General features: G+C 49.9%; 1 protein-coding gene and 1 pseudogene across 3 annotated transcripts; one reads left to right on the forward strand and one right to left on the reverse strand.

Moving 5' to 3' along the window:
- The window catches only part of LOC131402754 (adhesion G protein-coupled receptor E1-like), a 212,904-nt pseudogene that overhangs the window by 76,472 nt on the left and 116,235 nt on the right, over nucleotides 1-20,197 (forward strand).
- LOC131402743 (ral guanine nucleotide dissociation stimulator-like) lies at nucleotides 7,592-11,825 on the reverse strand. Of its 3 annotated transcripts, XM_058537310.1 has the most exons (6): nucleotides 11,663-11,825; nucleotides 10,073-10,141; nucleotides 9,575-9,649; nucleotides 8,478-8,599; nucleotides 8,176-8,276; nucleotides 7,592-7,887 (listed from the first exon to the last, which is right to left on the reverse strand). In XM_058537310.1, exons 1-6 carry the CDS (start codon nucleotides 11,666-11,668, stop codon nucleotides 7,745-7,747), a joined length of 516 nt encoding a protein of 171 aa, XP_058393293.1. In that variant the 5' UTR covers nucleotides 11,669-11,825; the 3' UTR covers nucleotides 7,592-7,744. The 3 variants fall into 3 exon arrangements, with proteins under 3 accessions (XP_058393293.1, XP_058393292.1, XP_058393291.1); XM_058537309.1 differs by lacking the exon at nucleotides 11,663-11,825 and having other exon boundaries at nucleotides 7,592-7,869; nucleotides 10,073-10,297; XM_058537308.1 differs by lacking the exon at nucleotides 11,663-11,825 and having other exon boundaries at nucleotides 10,073-10,297.

The following is a 20,197-nucleotide window of genomic DNA, read 5'->3' on the forward strand; positions in this document are numbered from 1 at the left end:
AGATGCAGGGTATCTTGGAATCACTGGATTTCAGAACTCAAAAAGACTCATCCAACTCTTCATGTTACAGGTGAAGAAAATGAGGTCTAAAGAGGTTGAGAGATTTGACCAGGACTAATTCCTGGGACTAGAGAGAGATCCTCTGATTCTCAGCTGGCCACATTGTCATAGCATCTCCAGCTCCAAACAGCCAAGAGAAGCAAGGCTGTTGACTTCCAGGTAGAAGTGATTCCCCTGCACGTTTTTACTTTCTCTCTCTTAGATGCCTGCTCTGCCCTGACAAGGAATTTATCTGGTGTTTACGCTACACTTAAGAAGAGGAAAATGCTCCTGGCAAACATTATTGTGATTCAGTGTGGCACTGGAGAGCACAGTCATGAAAAAATGAGAATCAAAAGAATAAGAGGTAAGTAATATTAGAGAAGAAGAGAAAATCTATTATTTGAGTGGGACATAACTTATAAAGTTTACAACTGGTAAATAAGTTGAGTAATGTGAAAGGAAGCTAGATTCCTATATGAAACATCAAAAATACTGTTATATGAGCAAGAATTAGTTTAAACAAAAAGGAAAAGAAAGGGTGAGTTCACTCTCTCCTCCTGACCTGGGACGCCCATTGTTTCCTGCCCTTGGACATTAGAGGTGCTGGTTCTCAGGCCTTCAGACTTCAGCTGAGTTATACCACCAGCTTTTCTGGTTCTCCAGCTTGCAGATGCCAGATTGTGGGACTTCTCTGCCTCCATAACCTCGAGAACCAATTCCTGTAATACATCTCCACATCTCTATGTTTATATATATTCTATTTCTGTTTCTCTAGACAACCGTGACTAATACACGTGGATGACAAAGTCCATAGTAGGTGCACAGAGAGGAACTTTCCCAAAGCAAAGGAGGCTCCCCCACCCCACAGGAGAAAGCAACTCATCCTATCTGGCAGCATGCATCAGCACATGCACGCGCGCACACACACACAAACACAGCTAGCCTTGAAAATGTACTCAAGCTCAAACTCTCTCTCTCTGCCCTATAGGTCATCACAGTGGTTATTTCCACATGGCATGTTATAAATTCTTTGCAGTTTATTATGTCTTTCCTCGCGTTAAGACTAGGTCAAACGGGGCGGTGAGTCTGTTTAGCTTTTTTGTAGATCACAGGTTTTACACCAGAGTTTTGCATGTAGTAGGTGCTCTATAAATAGAACGACCAAATAGTTTTCTCTCCAAACTGGAACATATTGAGGAATGAAAAGGGTAGTATTAATAATTATGATAGGACAACAGGAAAAATATCTGCTGAAGACAGAAATTGAGGATTTAAAAGGTAAGGTGAACTGATCAGTTTTACATTTTAAACAGATCACTGTAACTAGAATCTCGTTGGCTGATTACAGGGAGAGAGGATTTGGAAATCTTAAGCTGTAATTGCCAATTTATTGCAGTATACCAAAAAAACTTTATATCTTTGCATAAATGTAGTTAAGTGGATGGGTTTAAAATATTTCAGGAAGTGAACTTTTAGTATTTGAATTAGATAGGTAGGTAGGTAGTTACGTAGGTAGGTAGGTAGGTAGATAGACAGATATAATATATGAGCTCTTTTTGTGTGCAAAGCCATATGAGAACACTGTTGAGGGAAACATCTAGAAAATCTACATTAGTCATGTCTATATGGAGTATCCCATTTAGTGAGAACTGAATATTGAAAGAAAGAGATGATGCACATATAAGTAAAGTAGAAAAAAATATCAACAAAGAGGAAAAATGGAGTTTTGTAATTTAGGTTGCTAGAGCAGGAGAGTTCACTGTGTGGGAATGGTATTTTGTGTCATTTCTGAAAGGTGATTAGAAATGATTCAAAAGTGAAGAATCTGTAGGAGGATTCAGGAGGGTGGATGGATGGTTCATTGACATGAATGTGGGGTGGCAGAGTGTCCAGAATGACACACAGGGACAGACAGGATATTAGCACAAACAAGTGAATTTGGGAACACTGAGAGAGAAGTGAATTATTTGGGAAAGTGTTTTTTTCAATTTGGAACCTGGACACTGTGAGTCGAGTCATCACTGATGGGCTGAGTGGGCAGGTACATACTTGGGTCTGGGGGGCAGAGTCAGATCTGTGCTGATTCTTTGAACATTTTTAGCTCATTAGTGATATTTGAAGCCAGGGAAATGGATATGATTGCCTAGTAGGAGGGTGCAGGTGGACAGCAGATGTCAGAGCAGGGCTGATGTCTGGGAAGCATCAGGCATTGTGGGTTGGTTATAAAGAGAAGCCAAGAAGTAACTCAGGAAGTTTGGAGCAGGAGAAGGACAGTGTAGCACTGGTGGATCCCAAGGACAAATGAGCTTTCTAAAGGAACTTGAAGGCCACAAAGTCACATGCTACTGCAGGACATGTCAGACAAATAATGAAAAGGCCACATTGGAATAGTAAGAGCCATGACCTGTGAGCTTAGCAAGAGAAGCATCCACAGAATGGGGACATGGGATCGGTTGCCAGTGTGGAAACAGAGGCATTGGGATGTAAGTGAACTTTTCACAATGAGTCCCTGGCAGAAGGGGGAGAGGGAGGACATCGAGGGTGAGGAGCATTAGGAACAATGGATAAGGGATTGGTTTGTAAATGGTAGAGATTTGTGCATATTTGAAACATGAGGCATGATCCCAGTAGGGAGGTGATTGAAAGTACTGCGAATATTGAAAGCATGAGGTCATTGAAATGGAAAGATGAGATGAAAATCAGAATGGTTTTAGCTAAGAAAGAAATATATCTGTATAAAACAACAGAAATGGTGTGATAAATGAATTGCTTATGCGGAAAATTTCTAGATCTGATGACTAGAGTGTGAAATAGTTCTTGTGTGGTGGTTAACAATTTGTCTGTGAGATATGAAGTAGGTCAAGAGAAAATAGTTTTATGGAACTCAAGAAATGGAAAGAAATTAACAGAGCATTCAGGAAGCGTTAGAGAATGCATGGAGGCCCATTGGTTGCTGCTGATTCTCTGTTGGGACCCCCAGGCTCCTCGTGTGCTCTCTCTTCAGCGGTGATCCTCAGTGCAGGTGTCAACATGGCATGGCAGGAATTTGGAATCATCCAAAGTCAGAGGCTTGCAGGGCAGATATGATGAGAGTAAAGAATTAGGGAGCGTTGTCCGTGGGTTATTGAAATGATGGACCACAGAATCCAAGATTAATAGGGAGGAGTAGGAAGAGAGAAGGAAGAGAGCCTTGTTAAGATACTCTAACTGGAGTAATCTATTTTCTTAAAGAATGGTTGTATACGGTAGAGTTCTTTGTGTAAAAACTAGAAATGTGGAAATTTGTGGTGAGAATGTGGTGTTTCTGAGTTACTGATTTACAAGCAGGAGAATTTTGGGTGAAAACAGGCTCTGGGTGTGGAAGTGAGTATCTAAGGGTGGAAGAGTGCGTGATTTCATTAGAGATGGGACACTCAAAGGAGTTATGGAGTCCTTGGATCTCTGTGTCCCAATAACGTAGGTTACAGGGTACCAGCATGTGTATAGTTGTCAATGATAGAGAAGGGAAGAGAATAACATCCTTAAGCAAGACGGAGGAGGCAAGTTGGTCTGGATTTGCACTGATAGTGACACATCAGCTTGATAGTGTCCCAGAATCCCGTTCTCAACGTCTGATGCCTATATCAGCAGCATCAACATCAGCTGGGAACGTCTTAGAAATGAAAATTCTCCGTTGCCTCCCCAGACCTACTTGGGTTGAGTTCCAGCAATCTGAGTTATAAAAACTCTGCAATGATTGTAATGGACAGTATGATTTGAGACACATTTCTCCAGGGAGAGAAAGAGGGTGCAATATCCAAATGAGCTGCGAACATTCTCCATGGATGGTAGTCTTCATCCTCCTCTTTGTTCCAATTTTGCATTTTATTCTGTTTTTAAAGAGAAAGCTCAAAAAATATGTCCTAACTTCATAGTAGAAACAATGAGACCATGAAACTAAAACCAAGTAGAAAACTGAAGTTCTATACAGTCTGAAGGCTGAGCAGCTGTATATTCCAGAGGTCAGTTACTAGAATCGCTTCCCATCCTGGCAGTGAGGTCATGTGCAGTCAATGGGAGGAGACCTTGGAGAATCCCCAGCAAGTCTGTGGATACAGGAGACTGCAGGGACTCCAGGCCTGCAGCAGTGAAGGAGAACTCTTAAGTCCTTTGGATTCACAAATACCTTAAAAACAGTAGCACTGGGGGGTCCAGGTGAATCCCTGGGCCGTGGCTGGAGCTGAGGGGTCTGCACACCAGCCCTGAGCCCACCCCTGGCCAGTGTCCATATTGGGCAGAGATGAGTCCTGGTTTGGGTCTGGGTCTCTCATAGCCCCTCTGCAGGCAACGAGCATCTTTTGGAGATATCAGGAGACAGACACAGAAAGTGAAGAAAAGCATGGGAGGGAGTGACTGTGGCCTCGAGGACAGACGAGATTGCCCGGGAGGCAGAGAGAGCAAGGAGCCAAGAAAGGCATCCTGAAAACACAGTGAGAAAAGCAACATGGGTGCTGAAGAAAAAGAGAGTGATGTGGTTGAGAAATTCCCCATGAGACAGGCTTGACTCTCACAGCATCTCTTTGTAACGTCCGTCGTGATCTTTACCTTTCATGATAACATCAATTTTTATTTACCATGATTTTTCTTCCTTTTTATATTAAAATTGATAGGATAATCGATGCTGAGGAATTAGTGTTTTGAACTTATATCTGTTTTTTCATTGAGTGTTAACTCAATGAAGAGATGATACCTACTTGAATGAGATTTATCTTTTAATATATATTAAATCTGATTCCATAAATTATTCTGATTTTGCATGTAATTTTTTTTTTTTTTTAGCTGAGGGAGATTCACCCTGAGCTAACATTTGTTGCCAATCTTCCTCTACTTAGTATGTGGGTCACCGCCACAGCATAGCTGCTGAGTGTTGTAGGTCCACACCTGTGAACAGAACGTGGGCTGCCAAAGCAGAGCTTGCCAAACTTAACCACTAGGCCAGGGGCCAGAACTATGATTTTGCATCTAATTTTAACATAAAATCCATCAATCTTTCTCTTCTTTGTCACATGTTAATTCAGACATAGGTCATTTCTGTATCATGAATTAAGTATCTCTTGTTTGTTACCTGGCAAACCTGTGTAGCTTTGATTTTGGAATCTTAAAAATGAGCATACCCCCTGGGGGCATTATTTTCCCCGTAGAGAACCTTGGCAGCAGACTCATTGCCTTCCTTCCCACACTAGATCCAGAGTCGTGGAAATGTGTTCGCCTTGCACACAGCACAGAGCACATAGGAATTACTCCACAAACATGTGGTAAGTGAACAGTTGGTGGCATCATCAGGTCATTCACAGAACGAGACTGAGAGAGAGCTTCCTTAGGTCAGGAAGGAGAAGCATTCCTTTATATTTTCAATCAATGTTTTAATTTGTAACATTGTAACGTGAACACCGAGTATACTATTTGTATCAAAATTGTGTTCTGAAAGTTTTCAAAAATCTCTAAATCTCAGAGTAGAGGAAAATCAACCTCTGTGAACCTGTCACTTGCTTCAAAAATTATCAACTCGTATACCATCTGGCTTCGTTTATCCTCACACCCACCCCGCTAGAGTTAACCAGCTGAGATGACTGAGAGCACATCATTTCAGCTATAAATATTTTCAGTTTCTCTTACAGATGAGGGATTTTTTGAACACAAACACACTAATGTTATCACACACAAAAATAAAAGTGTCATTCCTATAATCAACTATCTGGTCAGTATCCAAAGTCCCCCAGCTTTCTCAAGGTGATTTCCTGGTTTTGCATTTTATTGGAGTCAGGATCTTTAAAAAACCCTTTTTTCGCAATTGCTTGATGTGTTTCTGAAGTGGCTTTTACTCTCTTACTAGTTCATGCATCTTGATGTTTGGGTGGGATATGCCTGTGTGTGTTTACATGTCTACACCGAGCTGTGAATTCTTTCTTTCCTGGATGGCAGTGCCCTGGCAGGAAGGGCCTGTGCTGTGGGAACCAGGATTTCTACTCTGCATCTGGCTGAACTGAAAAGGCGTCCCTGGGTGACACTTGCAGCCTTCAGAAAGGAGGGGGAAGAAGTACCAAGGAATTCAAGACAATGGCCCTTGTCTTACAGGGTGTTTCCAGGGCATGATGTTCAAAATGCCGGGTGGTAACCCTTTAGCTCCTAGTCGTAGGGTGGATTCTGGGTGTGAGCTCAGAGTAGTGTCTGTTTACCACCCATGTGGGAAGCGTTTCAGTATTTTAATTGGTAAGTTTGTGTCTGTTGTGTCTGTGTTGTCTAAGATGGGTTGCATTCCCCTGCTGGACCCACTCCTATACCTGCCCCTCTCGTGCCTCATCTTTCAAAACTCCCAACAGGCAAGTTTCACATCCCTGTAACACACATCCACATAACCACAGCACAGACTGGGGAAAAGAACACAGTCATCCCAGGGGCTACGTGCTCTATGCGCTCAGGCCCAGCTGCCCCTTTGGGACAAGTCAGTAACAACACGACTGAGTGTGTAAACTAGTGACTGTCTGAGACCATGGACCTCAGAACACCAAGGTCCCAGATGTCACCCTAGGCAGCAATGGACAGTGTGGGTCATTCAGTGGCCAGGATTAAGGTCTATTATCTTGGCAAACCAGAGGTCACCCCGATCCATCAGGCCCAGCCAGGGAGGAATGGCCACGATGTACCTGACAGAGAGGCTGGGGGCCTTCTACGGAATTTCTGCCCAAAAAGAATCATATAAGGAAATGCGGGGATGCTGGAAATCCTAGTTCACAGGGAGTGGCGAGGTTTATGGAAGAAAGTCCTATTGTAGGTTTAAAAGCTGCCTCATGAATCTTTTCCTCTGGATATGAAACAAGTGGGAAAAGGACTTCCATGGCATGGGCCAGGATCCCAGGAGGATTCCAATCTAGGCGAAGGGTGAACAGGGAGCCCTAGAGGCGGCCTGATGGGGATGTCCTGTCGGCCCTTAGTCCATCAGCACATGGTCTTCCTCTGGCCTTGTCTTTTCCACATGCAAACTTTTATCTTTTTACATTTTTTCCTCATTTAGTGTTGATGCAAATCTAGAGACTGATTAGAAAACGGTAACTTCCAATAGTTGGTCAAAAGAAACCTCAATGGGAGAAGCAGAAAACATCCTTCTTCCTGGAAAGCTGTAGAAAGACAGCCGCTGCCCTGGGGAAGGACATGGTCCTGGCAAGTGGTATTTGAAAGACATCTACATTTCAGTGGTTGTTGCTCTGCCTGGGAAAGTCCCTCCAACCTCTACATCCAGGGAGATCTGAGGGGCTGTCTCTGCTCCTGGCCCAGGTGAACCACACTGAAATGCACCTGTCCTCTGAGGAAGGGGGACTTGAGGGTGTCATTCAGTAGCCAGGGAGGGGACTGGCCGTCCTCCCTTCTCCCACATACCATAAGCTCTGACCATACATGAGTTCTTAATTCAAGGCGGAATGTGAGATTCTGTGTCTCATTTACATGAGCATAAGCAGTGAAAGAACCACACCACAACACCCAGGCTGTGACAGAAACAGAACTTACTGCAACATTCAAATCTGATATTTACTCTTAAACATATACTAATGCTCCTCCTCAATGGATAAACAGTCCCTGGGGTGCAGATGTCAGGGATTTGGAGGGGGGTCGTGCCCTCCGCCTGGGGCTTTAGGGGAAACCAGGGAAAGTCTTCAGATGTCCTCCTTCACTTGGGGTGGGGGGGGAAGAGCTGACCCGGTGCACCCCGAGGGTCCCAGTGGCCCTGCTGCTCAGGAGGAGCTGCACTTGTGGTCTCCAGAGGGTTATGGCTCCTTGCCAAGGGCACGGTGGCTGAAGAGAAGAAACAGACTATTTTGGGGAACCTTCCTGAGATTCACGGCACACCTCCCTGCCCCACAACACTCTTATCCAAACCCTGTGCCGAGTGCTCAGTCCATCAACAGCACCTCGTTTGTCCCTGATGGGGGAGGCATCATTTAGCATCACTCATTTAAGAGGAGGCAACCGAGTCCCAGAGAGGAGAGGGGAGCGGCCTGTCCCAGGCCTGGCCAGCACTGGAGCTGGGATCCAGGCCCATGCTTAGCCCGAAGCTGTACTGAGCCCCTGGATTCAGTCGCTGCTGCTCCTGACACTCACTCGGCCCTGAACTGGAGGATGTCCGGTTCCTCTTTCTCCTGAAGAGCCGCATTTTGCTCGTCTTCTGGTGTGTGGGCTCCAGCCGGCAGGAGAGGCAGTAGCTACAGGACAGAGTGGCCTGTGAGCTACCAGGAGCCGCACCTCAGGTGTCCCTCCCAGAGCCTGCCAGCAGCTGAGTCCCGGTGCCCCATGGGTCACCACGCAATGAGGTCTGGGGCTGATCAGGGAGCCAGGCCCCACGCTCTGCAGCCGGCCGGCCGAGAGAGTCTGGCCTGCCCTCACCCAACTCCTGTGCCCCTCACCTCTCATCAACACTGAGGGGCTCCATCGCCTGGAACCAGGCCCCAAATCGCTCCTCGGGATTCAGGTCATATTCACTTGCAGCCTGCTGGAGCAGCTGGATCTTCCTAATGACTTTGTATTTCTGGGAGGAAGGACAGGATGCAGACAGGTCCCGGGTGGGGAACCCTGCCAGGGACTTGTGCGGAGTGAGGATCTGGTCTGGGGTCTGTGCTCACTCGGGAACCCTCCTTCCTTCCCACTCCATTCAGGACTTGCCTGTCCTCACAGTTGGCTTGAATTAGTTCCTCATCCAGGAAGGTGTCCTTGATGCCAGCCCCTCCCGCACCCGCCAACGTGATGGGATTCCCAGCTTTGTAGCATCTAACTGTCCCAACAAATATAAGACCCGAGGGATGAGGACACGTGACATCTTGCCACGGGAGGTCTGTGATTTCCACTTCCCCACCCTCCCCACAGCTGCTGACCTCACGCCATTTCTGGAAGTTGACCAGATTTCCCTGGAAGGGAGACAGCCAATGTCCATCAGTAACGGCCCCCTAAGCCCATAACCAGCCCCCATCCCACCCCTTCTCAGGCTGCAGGAATGTCAGGGCCCAGCAGAGGGCAGACCTTCCACAAAGAGAACTTGACACTGGGCCAGGCTCTGGGCTCCAGAGCAGGAGGGACAGGGGAGCTGAAGCCAGAGACCTTGCAGCCCACCCATTTCTGATGACAGACGGGAAGACTGAGGCCTCAGGCAAAAAGGGACAGCTGGACCACAGATGTGCTTCCTCACTTGCAGGGGCTGATGGCACTCCCCCAGGGGCAGGGCCCAAGGGGGAGGCTGAATCCAGCTCAGACACAGCCTCCTGCAGCTTTGCAGGCAGGCAGCTATGAGCTTCACTAGTCCTGAGAGCCTGGTAGGGGGCTTACGCGGAGCCTCCATTCACGCATCACTAAGACGGGCCTGACTCTGACTCCCTAGCTCCCAGGGGTGGCCATGATGCTCTCATGAGAGGAGGTTTGCCAGGTACAGAGAGCTCAGGGCCCAGTGCAAGGCTCTCGCCTCCCAAACCACAGGATCCTGCTCCCTGGCCCCACCTCCAGGCTCACTCACTTGTAGATCATCCTCCATCCCAATGTCCAGCAGTTTCAGGTGATTGAGGAACGTGCCCAGGAAGGGGACGACACCCTGTGAAATCAGGGTGGGAGTGGGGATGAGTCCCAGCTCTCAGGTGCCCCCATGGACCCTCCCCCAAATCCCTTCACCCCAGCCTCCTGCCCACCGCAGACTCCCACAGAGAGCAGCCTAGGACCCTCAGCAGCCTCCCCCCTGTTGCACCCTCCAGGACCACCCAACGTCCCCCGTCAGCTACCAGGGGCGGCTTTTGGCAAATCCCAGGGTGTGCGGTCCCTGCCACTCCCCCCGCAAATCCATCTTGCGCCCAGCCATTCCAGGCCTCCTCCTGGTCACTTCCAGGGCAGGCATTTCAGGCTCTGGGGCTCCAGGAGCTGGGCTGGAGGAGGAGGGACCCCTCTCTTGGGGAGGCCTCCAGCCGTGAGGGGTGAGACCCCCTCCTCTGACACCTGGACCCTCCCCCTCAGGCCCCCTCACCTGCTGCTGCTGCCTCTCCTGGGCTCCCTGGGGGTCCATCTCTTGGGTGGCCCACACAGAGTTCACCTCCTGCAGGGTCAAGGACAGGCTCAGGGAGGCCATGCTACCTTCCCCGTGTCTCCCAGGCCCCTGATCCTGGACCCTGGACATCTGATGTCTATGGCGGCTCCCATTCCAGAGTGATCTGATTCTAGATCACTCCCAGCTCCAACACTCCCTCCTCTGTGCCCTCAGGCCTGCCTAGGCCCCTAAGCCTCTCTCCTCCTCAAGAAAGTGTGAGGAGGACTCCCATGCCTCCCAGGGTCCCCTGAGGACTGTGTCATCTGACTGTCACCAGTGCTCTCCCCTCCCCCCTCGAGGAGGAGGAGCACAAAGCCGCTGCACATTCCTCTCCCCCTTGTACCTCATCACCCCTGTGAGGCCTGCACCACAGATCATCTCCCTCCATTTCCCAGATGAGGAGACCGAGGCCCACAGAGGGGTGGTGACTTGCTCAGGGGCCACAGAGGAGAGACCACTCCCCCTCCCAGCCAGAGGCCCTGGCCCCCGGCCTTCACTCCTCCTCCAGACACACCTCTGACCAAGGCCCTGTCCTCTGGACTCTCGGGGTGTGTTGAGGCCCTCAGTCAGCCTGAGCCATGGATCGGGAGGCACAAGGTGTCTCAGGGGGCATATCCAACTGGCTTCTGCCTGTCCCAACCCCTGGGGTTTTCTGACTCCAGCTGGACCTGAGGCCATGCCAAAGGCCTCAGCTCCCTAGGATCCCCTCAGGATGGTCCCTGCACAGAACTCCTCCTTCATTCACTCAGGAAGGGGACCCCCTTGTGCCACATCTGAGTGACAGTGTAGGGGGTGACCAGGGCGTTGGGTGATGGTGACATTTGCATCCTTTTTTACTTGGAACCTTCTAATGTCCTGCCAGGAAGGTCCATTAAGAATCTGTAGGTTCCCCGATAATTCTCATTGCCATCTGGGGTGTATCCTTATCAACAAGTCACCTGGGGAGACTCTCACTGAGTTTTCAGCAGTAACCACTATCGGGATAGAGTGCAGAGTCCCAGAGAGCACACAGTTCTGTGCCAGATCCACCATTCGTTCCAAGGCTGGGCAGCCCCTGTGTCCACCTGGCCTGTGTGACCACACAGTGCCCGTCCCTGGGGCAGGCAGAGTGCCCTTCCCTGAGAGGTGCAGTGCAGATAGAAGGAGCAGCAGGGACCTGGCTTCCTGAGGACAGACCGGGCTGCTTTAGGAGGAAAGGAACCCCCACCCACTCCATCCACCCGCCAGCCTGGAGGAAGATGAGGGCCAGCTGATGGGCCCGCATGGAAGCTAGAGACCTGCTCATTCTGCCAGCTCCTCACCTCCTGGAACAGTCCAAAAAACACCACTCTATCCCGTGACCAAGGCCTCCTGCCCCAAACAGTCCCCACCTGCCCTTGCAGCTCACACCACCTGCTTCCTGTCAATCTGGACAAAACAGACCGTTATGTCTCAGAGAAACTTTCAGTGAAAAACTAGCCAAAGCACACTCTGCCTGGTCCCTCCTCCCCCCTCCCCTCCCCTCCTTCCAGATCTCCAGCCTCCACGCACCTCCATGAGCAGCTTCCTGCTCTCCCGCTGGTCCGTTTTGCACAAGGTTTTAAATTTTTGGCAGTTCCTCCTGAGGAGGGAAAAAAGGAAAGAAACACTGTGGGGTGGTTTAAGGGTAAATCCCTTTTGTTTGAAAACCCAGAATTATCCAGACAGCCTGGATGAGCGTTTTCAATGTGTGCTCTGAGCCCTGAGGTCTCTGGGACTGGGGAGGGAGCTCTCCTGTTGTCACCTGGGGCCTTCGTTCTCTTATCTACTGAACAAATCTGTTTTAAACAGTCTTGATTTCAGGTGGACAGAGAGTTCTGTTGCTGCAAAGCAAACCCTTGAAAATGTTCAATTTAGTTCGAGCCAGGGTCTGGCACTTAGGGAAACTGATTCCTAAAGCAGAACCACTGGCCTAAGTTTCCAGAAAGACTCCAAGCCTCCCAACCAGGTCAGACCCTGTCCCCAGGGTTCACTGTCTCCCAGGATGTCCCAGCTTACTGAAGGGCAGTGGCAGCCCTGTGGGGGGTGTCTGGTTCACCCAGGTGGTGACGCATGGAGAGAGGCCTACGCACCTGGACACCCGTCCCCACGTCTTTTTTAAACGCTGAATGGAGGGGCTCTGCAGGGCCCAGAGGATGGCATGGAGTGATGAAAGGTTCCTCAGGCCTTTGCACTCCTGGGGAAGGGAAGGGAATGAGCTGTGAGGGGAGCTGGAGCCCTGCTTCCTCTGGCTTTGGTCACCTCATGGACGTCCCCTGTCCTGGATGAGACAGAGGCTCTGGAAACCTGAGAAGAGCACAGCTAGACCCTGATGAGGAACACTCCCAGGGAGGAGGATTTTAGCTCAAGCCAAGGAAGGAGCCCAGGAAGGGGTGAGCATCCCACCACTGGGACCAGGAGTCAGGTCATTGAGACACTGGCAGGAGGGGCCTAAGGACTGTGCAAAGGCTCAGACCACAAACTTCAATCCTGACAGCTGGAAAAGGAGAAGGGGCAGTTCCCACGACTCCAGAGAGGGGCTCAGAGGGCCTCCCACATCTTACCTTGGCCACCTGGATCCAGAGCTCCACCAACCTGGCCCTGTCCTGGGCTGTCATGGTCGGGTCCCCGAGGCAGGTGGTGATGACACATTTGACCACTCTGATAAAGTGGGTCATGGTGGCACGAATGGTGGGTGCCAGGAACTCATTGGCCCTGTTGTCCCACTGGGACCAGATGGAGTCCAGGAAGTGGCGGGGCATCAATTTCATGAACAGCTCCTGGGGAGGACAGGGAGTGTTACCCAACCCTGCCACATCCCAGCTCAGTGTCCACAGCCCCCAGTCCCAGGCCGGGTCAGTGGTGAGAGCTGGAGCTCAGGAAGCTGAGAATGTGGCCTGAGACTTGTGGGAGTCCCTGGGTGTTGCCTGTGTCCCCTGAGAGCACCCAGCACAGGATGACCCAGGACCCGATACTGTGGTGCAGGATAGTGACATTTGCTCCCAGCCCAGTCTCACTTCCTCCAAGCACCAGAACTCGGCTCCTGCTTGACCATCTCAAGGGGAATCTTCCAACCATTCTGATTATCCTGGGGTCTGACTCCTCTTTCAGATGCACATTCCCCCAAGGCAGCAACAACCACGGGCTTTGATTGTCTGCCATGTAGTCATGGACATATGAGGTGCCTAATAAGTGCTGAGGCTCTTGAGGCCTCTCGGGCAAATGAGTATTCTACCCGAGGACCTGATAGCACTTCAGTGAGCTCCCCACCCCCAGCAAAGAGCAGACTCTGCCCAACTTCCTCTCTGCTCCACCTCATCCATCTGCACAGCCACTCTGCATGGCAGATGCTCTCAGTGTCCATCTCTCCTGTCCACATGAGGACAGCAAAGGCTCGAGAGTTAAGAAGGCTGCTCAGGTCACATGAGGGTAAGTGGGAAAGCAAGAGGTTGGACCGAGATCATGGGATTCTAGATCAGGAAATGGCAGGTCTGGGGCAGCTGATGGCACAGGGGAAGGCCGGCCCCACCTGCCCTGAGAGCCCCGCTGCTCACCACATCCATCAGTGTCAACTGCTCTGCCACCAGCCGGGGAGGGAACTCCAAGAAGTCAGGCTTCTCCTCTCTCAGCAGCTTCTTGGTGCTCAGGTCCGAGGGGCAGGTGGGCTCCAGGGCTGGATCTGGCTCTGCTGTTATCTCTCCAGGTGGAGGGAGGATTCTCCCTGGAGCCAATGGTCCAGCTGGCTCCAGCTCAGGAGCTGGCACTGGGGCTGGAGCTGACGTCGGTGGTGTCTCTGGCCCTGGAGGGACTGATGGAGGTGACACTGGCTCCAGCTCTAGCACAGGTGGTGGAACTAGAGCTGGAGCTGGATCTAGCCGTGGAGCTGGCCCTTGCTCTGGCTCTGGAGCTGGAGGCAACTCTGGAGATGGTACTGCAGCAGGAGAAAGAAACAGTTTCACTCAAGTAGCTGACTTCCCCTGTGCCTGTCAAAGCCAGGAAAGACCCCACTGCCTTGAAGTGAACCAAGCCTCTGAACACTCTGCAAATTGTCATCCCAGACTGCAGTCGCCTCACCTTCCAGCTCTGCCTCAATGGGCCGTGGATGCTCCAGCTGGACCTGGAGAAGGTAGGCGTGGCCCTGCAGCCCCGAGCCAGGCAAGCTGAGATGCAGAGAGGCCAGCTTCATGCTGAAGCAGGGATAGTGCAGGGGCTCCCAGAAATCCTGCCCTGGGTCCAGGCAGGTTCCCACCAGAGAAGAGATGGCACTGGGGGAGGCAATTGGGCAACAGAGTCAGAGGCCTGGCCTTTCCCTCCACACTTCTCACCCAAGGCACCCTGGCTTGGGGCTGGGCCCTATGCCTGCCCCTCTCCATCCAGGTGAGAGCCACAGGGCAGCCCTGACCCCTGTGAGGCTGTCCTGGCAGTGGCAGGCCTGCTTATCCAGCAGGTTGACACAGAGTCTGTTGTGACTCTCTTCCCACTGACACTCTTCTCCTGAAGGTCTGGGACACAGCCCACCCCAGCACTCCATGCACTTGTGCAACTGGATTGAGCACTGAGACAGATTTGTGACCAGGTTGCTCACACGCCTCCTGTTCTGGGCCTGGAGGCGGTGGTCAGAAGAGGTAGATGTGGAGAAGGGGAGGCAGATTCAAATGGGTCTGTGGTGGGAATGGGTTTCTAGGGGAGAACTCAGCCCAGCCACCCCTCTGGTTCCCAGGGGTCCTGGCACCCATCCATAGCTCTTTGACTCCTGTCCTCCTGGAGTGGAAGCCACCGGGCCTCTGCCTTCCCATGGGAATCAAAAGATGCGTGAGATGCGGCTTCTGCCAGGCTCCCCTCAGCCACAGCCTCCATCTCTCCCCCCACAGCTTGTTCTTTAGAGACAGGAGGCCGTCCTTCTGCACCCAAAGACCACTCACTTTTTTAGGTGGTCCTGCGCTCTGCCCTCCTGGCTGGAATAAGGGGAGATGCCTCCAGATGTCAAGGAGGCTATGAGGGCATCCCTTGGGATGGAAGGTGGATGACAAGACCTGCGAATGATGTCTAATGTCAATGTCTGACTCTCAGACGGAAATTGAGGCCACGCATTGTGTCTCCTTCATTCACTGGGTTTACTGCCTCCAAATGTCCTGCATGCAGTAGATGCTTAATCTACATGGTTTATTGAATGTAGTCCACCCAGAACCATCCCAGACACCTGAGTGGGCCTAGGGCCTCTCTGCTGCCCCAGAGATCCTTGACTGGCTACCCCAAGGAAAAGGACCAGGACCAGCTGGATGGAATCTCCAACTCCTTGACAGGGTGGTTTCCATGTGCTTTTCCAAACTCAGAAAGGCCGCATCTCAGAGATGGCTGAGGCAGACTACTTTTCACGGGGAAGAGAGAAATAAACACCATGAACAACCACAGCACGTCCACAGCCCTCTCTGCAGAGCCAGGCACCAGGTAAGCACCCGCCATGGCTGATCCCATTAGTTCCTACAAGATCCCCATGAAATTTATCCTCTCCCACCCTACTTTTCAGAGGAGCAAACTGAGGCTCAGAGAGATTTGCTGACACTCCCAGGACACGCAGCTGGCAGGGGGCAGAGTCACCACTGTGCTGAGGAGGGAGTGGCCACTCACCTAGTAAACAGCTGGTCCAGGACCTGGTGGGATGTGTCTAAGGCCGAGTAGTTGACCATGAAGGTGGTGAAGCTAGAGATGTTCCTCCTCAGGAAAGCTGGTGTGATGGACTCTGTCAGCTTCTTCATCATGCCTGTCTGGAGGGCCCGCATCCTGCAGGCCTCATTTAAATTCACGGTGTACTCATCCTCACACTGAGGGAGAGGAGGAGGTACATACACTCAATGACATCATGGTGAACCAGCGGGAGGATTGAGGTGACTTTCTACCCTCCTGTGTAGCTGGTGGGAAGGAGTGGAGGTCCAGATTCCTTTGGGAGTGGGACTGTGGAGCACTCTAATGAGAAAACCCTGGGGGGTTCCAGGGGAGACTCAGATTTGAGTCTGCATTCTAGTAGTGCCTTGGTCATCTCAGAGTCCTGGGTATGAAGACCCCTCTGCACCCACACTCACCTCAGACCGGCCCTCTTCATTGATGGGCTGGTGCGCCTGTGTCCTCTCCAGGGAGATGGTGAACTGGAAACCATCTACCAGCTCCTCAACCATCACTTGGGTGCAGCTCTGCAGCGACAGTGCCCAGAAGTCAGGCCAGGAGGCATCAGGGGCCTGCCTAGACTTCGCCACAGAGGGAAACCCCACCACAGTTCAGACACAGAGGGGCATCTGCATAGTCTCCATCAAGGAAGGAATGTGATGAAACCTCGACGGCCTGGGATTCACATGTGGGTAGAAGAGCTTGGTCCCCAGCACTCACCATCCTCTCCTGCAGCCAAATCTTCAGTATGAACATGACATACAACCAGATCTCCACCATTTAGCTACCTGCTCCTGCTCAGGGTGGTTCCTCCTCATACTACCTTCTCTAACTCCACCTCCCACATACACACACACACACACACAATGAGGGTCAAAGGGTGTGGGGCTGTCCATTTGGGATCACAGTTGTGTCCTGACCTAGAGTGGGCTGCCCTGGGCTACGCTGTTACCTGATGGTTCCTCCTGCTAAAAGGCCACAGGCATTCGAGGTGAGGGCTGAGCCAATGTCTAAAGCGACTTAACATGCTCTCATTCTTGGCTTTCCGGGGGCCAGAACCTCGGAAAGTCACGGGACAACACGAGAACATCCTGCTGTGTCGAGTGTCTCCACTCAAATGAACTGGACAGGAGGCTGTGGTTACAGTGTGGGTGCCTGGTAACCAGAGTTCTAAGTTCTGTTGGGGGCTGTCACCAAGGAAGTGAGGTCACTTCTTCAAGGTTCTGTTACTTGGCCCCTTCCTTCAATCAGACCCACTCAAAGCCCCCGGTAGACTGTTGGCTGCTCTCCCTCCTTGCCCATGTCATCTCCATCACTGTACACAGATATCCATGACCACCCTCCCCACAGCTCCTTGGGAGGGGAACCAGTGGCCAGCTTTGAGGAGACAGAGCTGAAGTCACACCTCTTTTATCCTACCAGTTCTGTGTCCTGGAAAAGCCACTGTGCCTCTCAAGATCTCCCCAGTCTCCCAACCTGCACAATGGGGGTGGTGCTAAAAACAGCTTTCTAGGAACATCGTCAGGTGTATATGAGATAATACCTACAACACCTGTGGATTGGTGTCACATGTGTCTAATGCTGGCCCTTCCATCTATGTCAGTTCCATCTGTGCAGCCTCCACAAACCCCCACTCCATACTTCTTGTCACACATCATTGGCCTGAATTTGGTCTGGTCACTCTTATATGCAAGAGGGCTTAGGAATTTTATCTTTTAGTTTGTTGAATTGCCACCCAAAATAAAACTGATTCTCTGTTCTGAATATTAAGGGAGAAGGTGAACATTGGAAACAACCCGTGCTCTCTCCCTACACTAACCTTCAAGTTGAAGGGGAGGAGATGAGCTTTTCAGATGAATCAAGCATGTATTTACCTACCACAGGCTCTCTTTTCTTGTTGTTTATTCATCCACAGAGAACAAGAAGCCTTCTTCCAAACCAGAATGTATGAGACTACCACTGCCCTCTGTTCCCAGCAGAATGACCAGAACCAATTTGTTGGCTTTTATTTGCCTGGCCCTTGTAAGTAGATCTGAGAACATTCTTTCTATGTCCTTCATAGAGTGGGCCTGGGAGGGTCTGACGTTGTAGAGAATTGTAGGCAAATAACAGGCTCCTGAAAAACTGAGTCAAATTGGAATCTCTGTAATTCAAAGAAGGAGAGTGATATCAGCATCATGGTGGAAGAAGACACCTCCTGTTTTTCTACTCCTGCACTAACAATGCTTTGGCATCCATCCATAGACAAAAGTGCCTTTGTGGGAGAAGTGGGATCCAGCACCATATGGCAGGCGACACAGAGGGAGTCTCACCCACCCATGCATCTGGTAATAGGCAGACAGACCTCGGTCCCAGCTCCGGACCCTACAGTGGCCTGTGAACCAGCTCAAGCTCCTTTCAGCTGCTGCATGGAAACCCCTGAAAACACTGTCTTAGATCATGACACACAGGAGAGGGCCTTTGTGGAAGTCCAGGTTTCAAGAAGAGAAGTCCCAGCCCTCTGTTGGAGCACAAAAATATGAGTGTGGATGGGCTGAAGAGTTTGGGGGCATTGGCAGATAGGTACTCTTAGAGGGCTTTAAAGGATGTGGATCCTGTAACTGCACTGAGCACTCCATCAAGAAGTCTCCCACGACTTGTGGGCTATGCCTCACGCATGGATCTCCCCAGCAGGCCCTTAGGCACCCCCAGTGCTCTGCGTGCCTCACATACACACGCCTCCACCCTAGGGCTTCTTCCCTGTGTATGCTCCCAACAGTGGTGGTTAGAGTGAATTTTGGAGGACAGCTAGTGAGCACGTGCAGAAACTTGGTCCAAATCCGCAGGCCAGAGAGAGACCACAAACTCGAGGTTTCACACAACCTCTGGAATACAAAAGGGAGGCTGTCAGCGCCCAGCCTATTACATCACAGCATCAAGAGAATGCATACAAGCTGGAGAATTCTGCCATTAGTGAACAAATTAAAAATGCTGGGATTATACTGGTATAACACATTAAAATACAAATGTATTATTGAAACATATATTAAGTTTAAAAAAATGACATTTCAAATGTTGGAAAAATTAAGTTTGAGAAACCTTGTAGGTGGTCAGTAAACATCTGTCCCTCCCTCCCTCTCCAGAGCAGCCGTATGTATATGTATAGATACACACACACACATATATATACCCCTATAAGTTCTATATATAGAGAGAAACATGTGCGTGTGTCTCCACAAACGCTCATACATATATATAATGCATGTACCTATGTATATCATATACGTGTATGTATACATGATAGAATACTCACATGCATATGTGTATATCTCTACAATTTCACCTTCAATAAGGTAAATTTCCGGTTTGTATTGACGCTAAATAACTCTGCATTTTAACTTGTTAGGTCTGTTTCGGTTTGTTTTCCCCAAACTTTCTGGTTAGTCCTCTGGGCACTTCTCAATTGGATAACTGTTGTGTTTTTCATTCGTTGTTGTGCTTTCATTTTCTCTTTTTAATAAACATATTTGTTGAAATATGACATACAATCAGAATAGAGCACAAACCCAAGTGTAAAGATTGATAAGTTATCAAAAAGTGTACACATGTGTTAACACCACCCAGGCCAACAAACAGAACATGACCAGTTCTGTTTATAGTAGATTATACATGATATATATAATAGATATTAACCGCAGTTACCCAGATTATGATTTCTCCTTTTTCAGGAAGTAGCACACTGAATGGCAATGCTTAAAGCAAATTTGGTCATGTTGTGGCCTGCTTCAAATATGTAGCTGGATTTGGAAGGTTAATTTTTTTTAGGAATACATGAGTTTAGTTCCAGAAAAAAAGAGGCTTGTAAATTTCCTTTCCTGTAATGACCTTGTAAGATTTTTGTAGCAAAGTTAAGCTATTCTCATAAAATGAATCGAAAAGGTTTTCCCATTTTTCCTGTTCTGTGGAAAAGCTAGAGTCAATGTGTATTATTTCTCTCCTGAATGTTTGGTGGAATTTGCCAGCAGCGGTGTTGGCCACGATGAAATGTGGGAATGTTTTAAACTATAGATTCAGTTTCTTCTTTAGATATGGGACTATTCAGATTTCTCATTTCTTCTTGAGACAGTTTTGGTAACTTTCATTTTCCTGGCAATTTGTGAATTTCATCTAAATGTTCAAATGTATTGACATGTTATTTATAATGACAGGTGTGTTGTCAGGGAAGGTCTGGTGTGAGTCTCCTGGGGGCAGAAGTCAAGCTCAACTCATGTGTCCCCGCAGCTTCAGGCACCTGGATGCTGGAGGGAGAGCTTGTTCCACATTGCAGGATGAGAGGCTGAATGCTTTTCTTTTCGCCCTCTGCTCTCCATTCACACCAGCTCAGGAGACCTTGTTCCTGGCCAAGTTGGTGTGCAGGCAATGCCCCAT

The sequence above is a fragment of the Diceros bicornis genome, unplaced genomic scaffold (assembly GCF_020826845.1).
Source record: "Diceros bicornis minor isolate mBicDic1 unplaced genomic scaffold, mDicBic1.mat.cur scaffold_252_ctg1, whole genome shotgun sequence".
In the NCBI taxonomy this organism is placed as follows: Eukaryota; Metazoa; Chordata; class Mammalia; order Perissodactyla; family Rhinocerotidae; genus Diceros; species Diceros bicornis.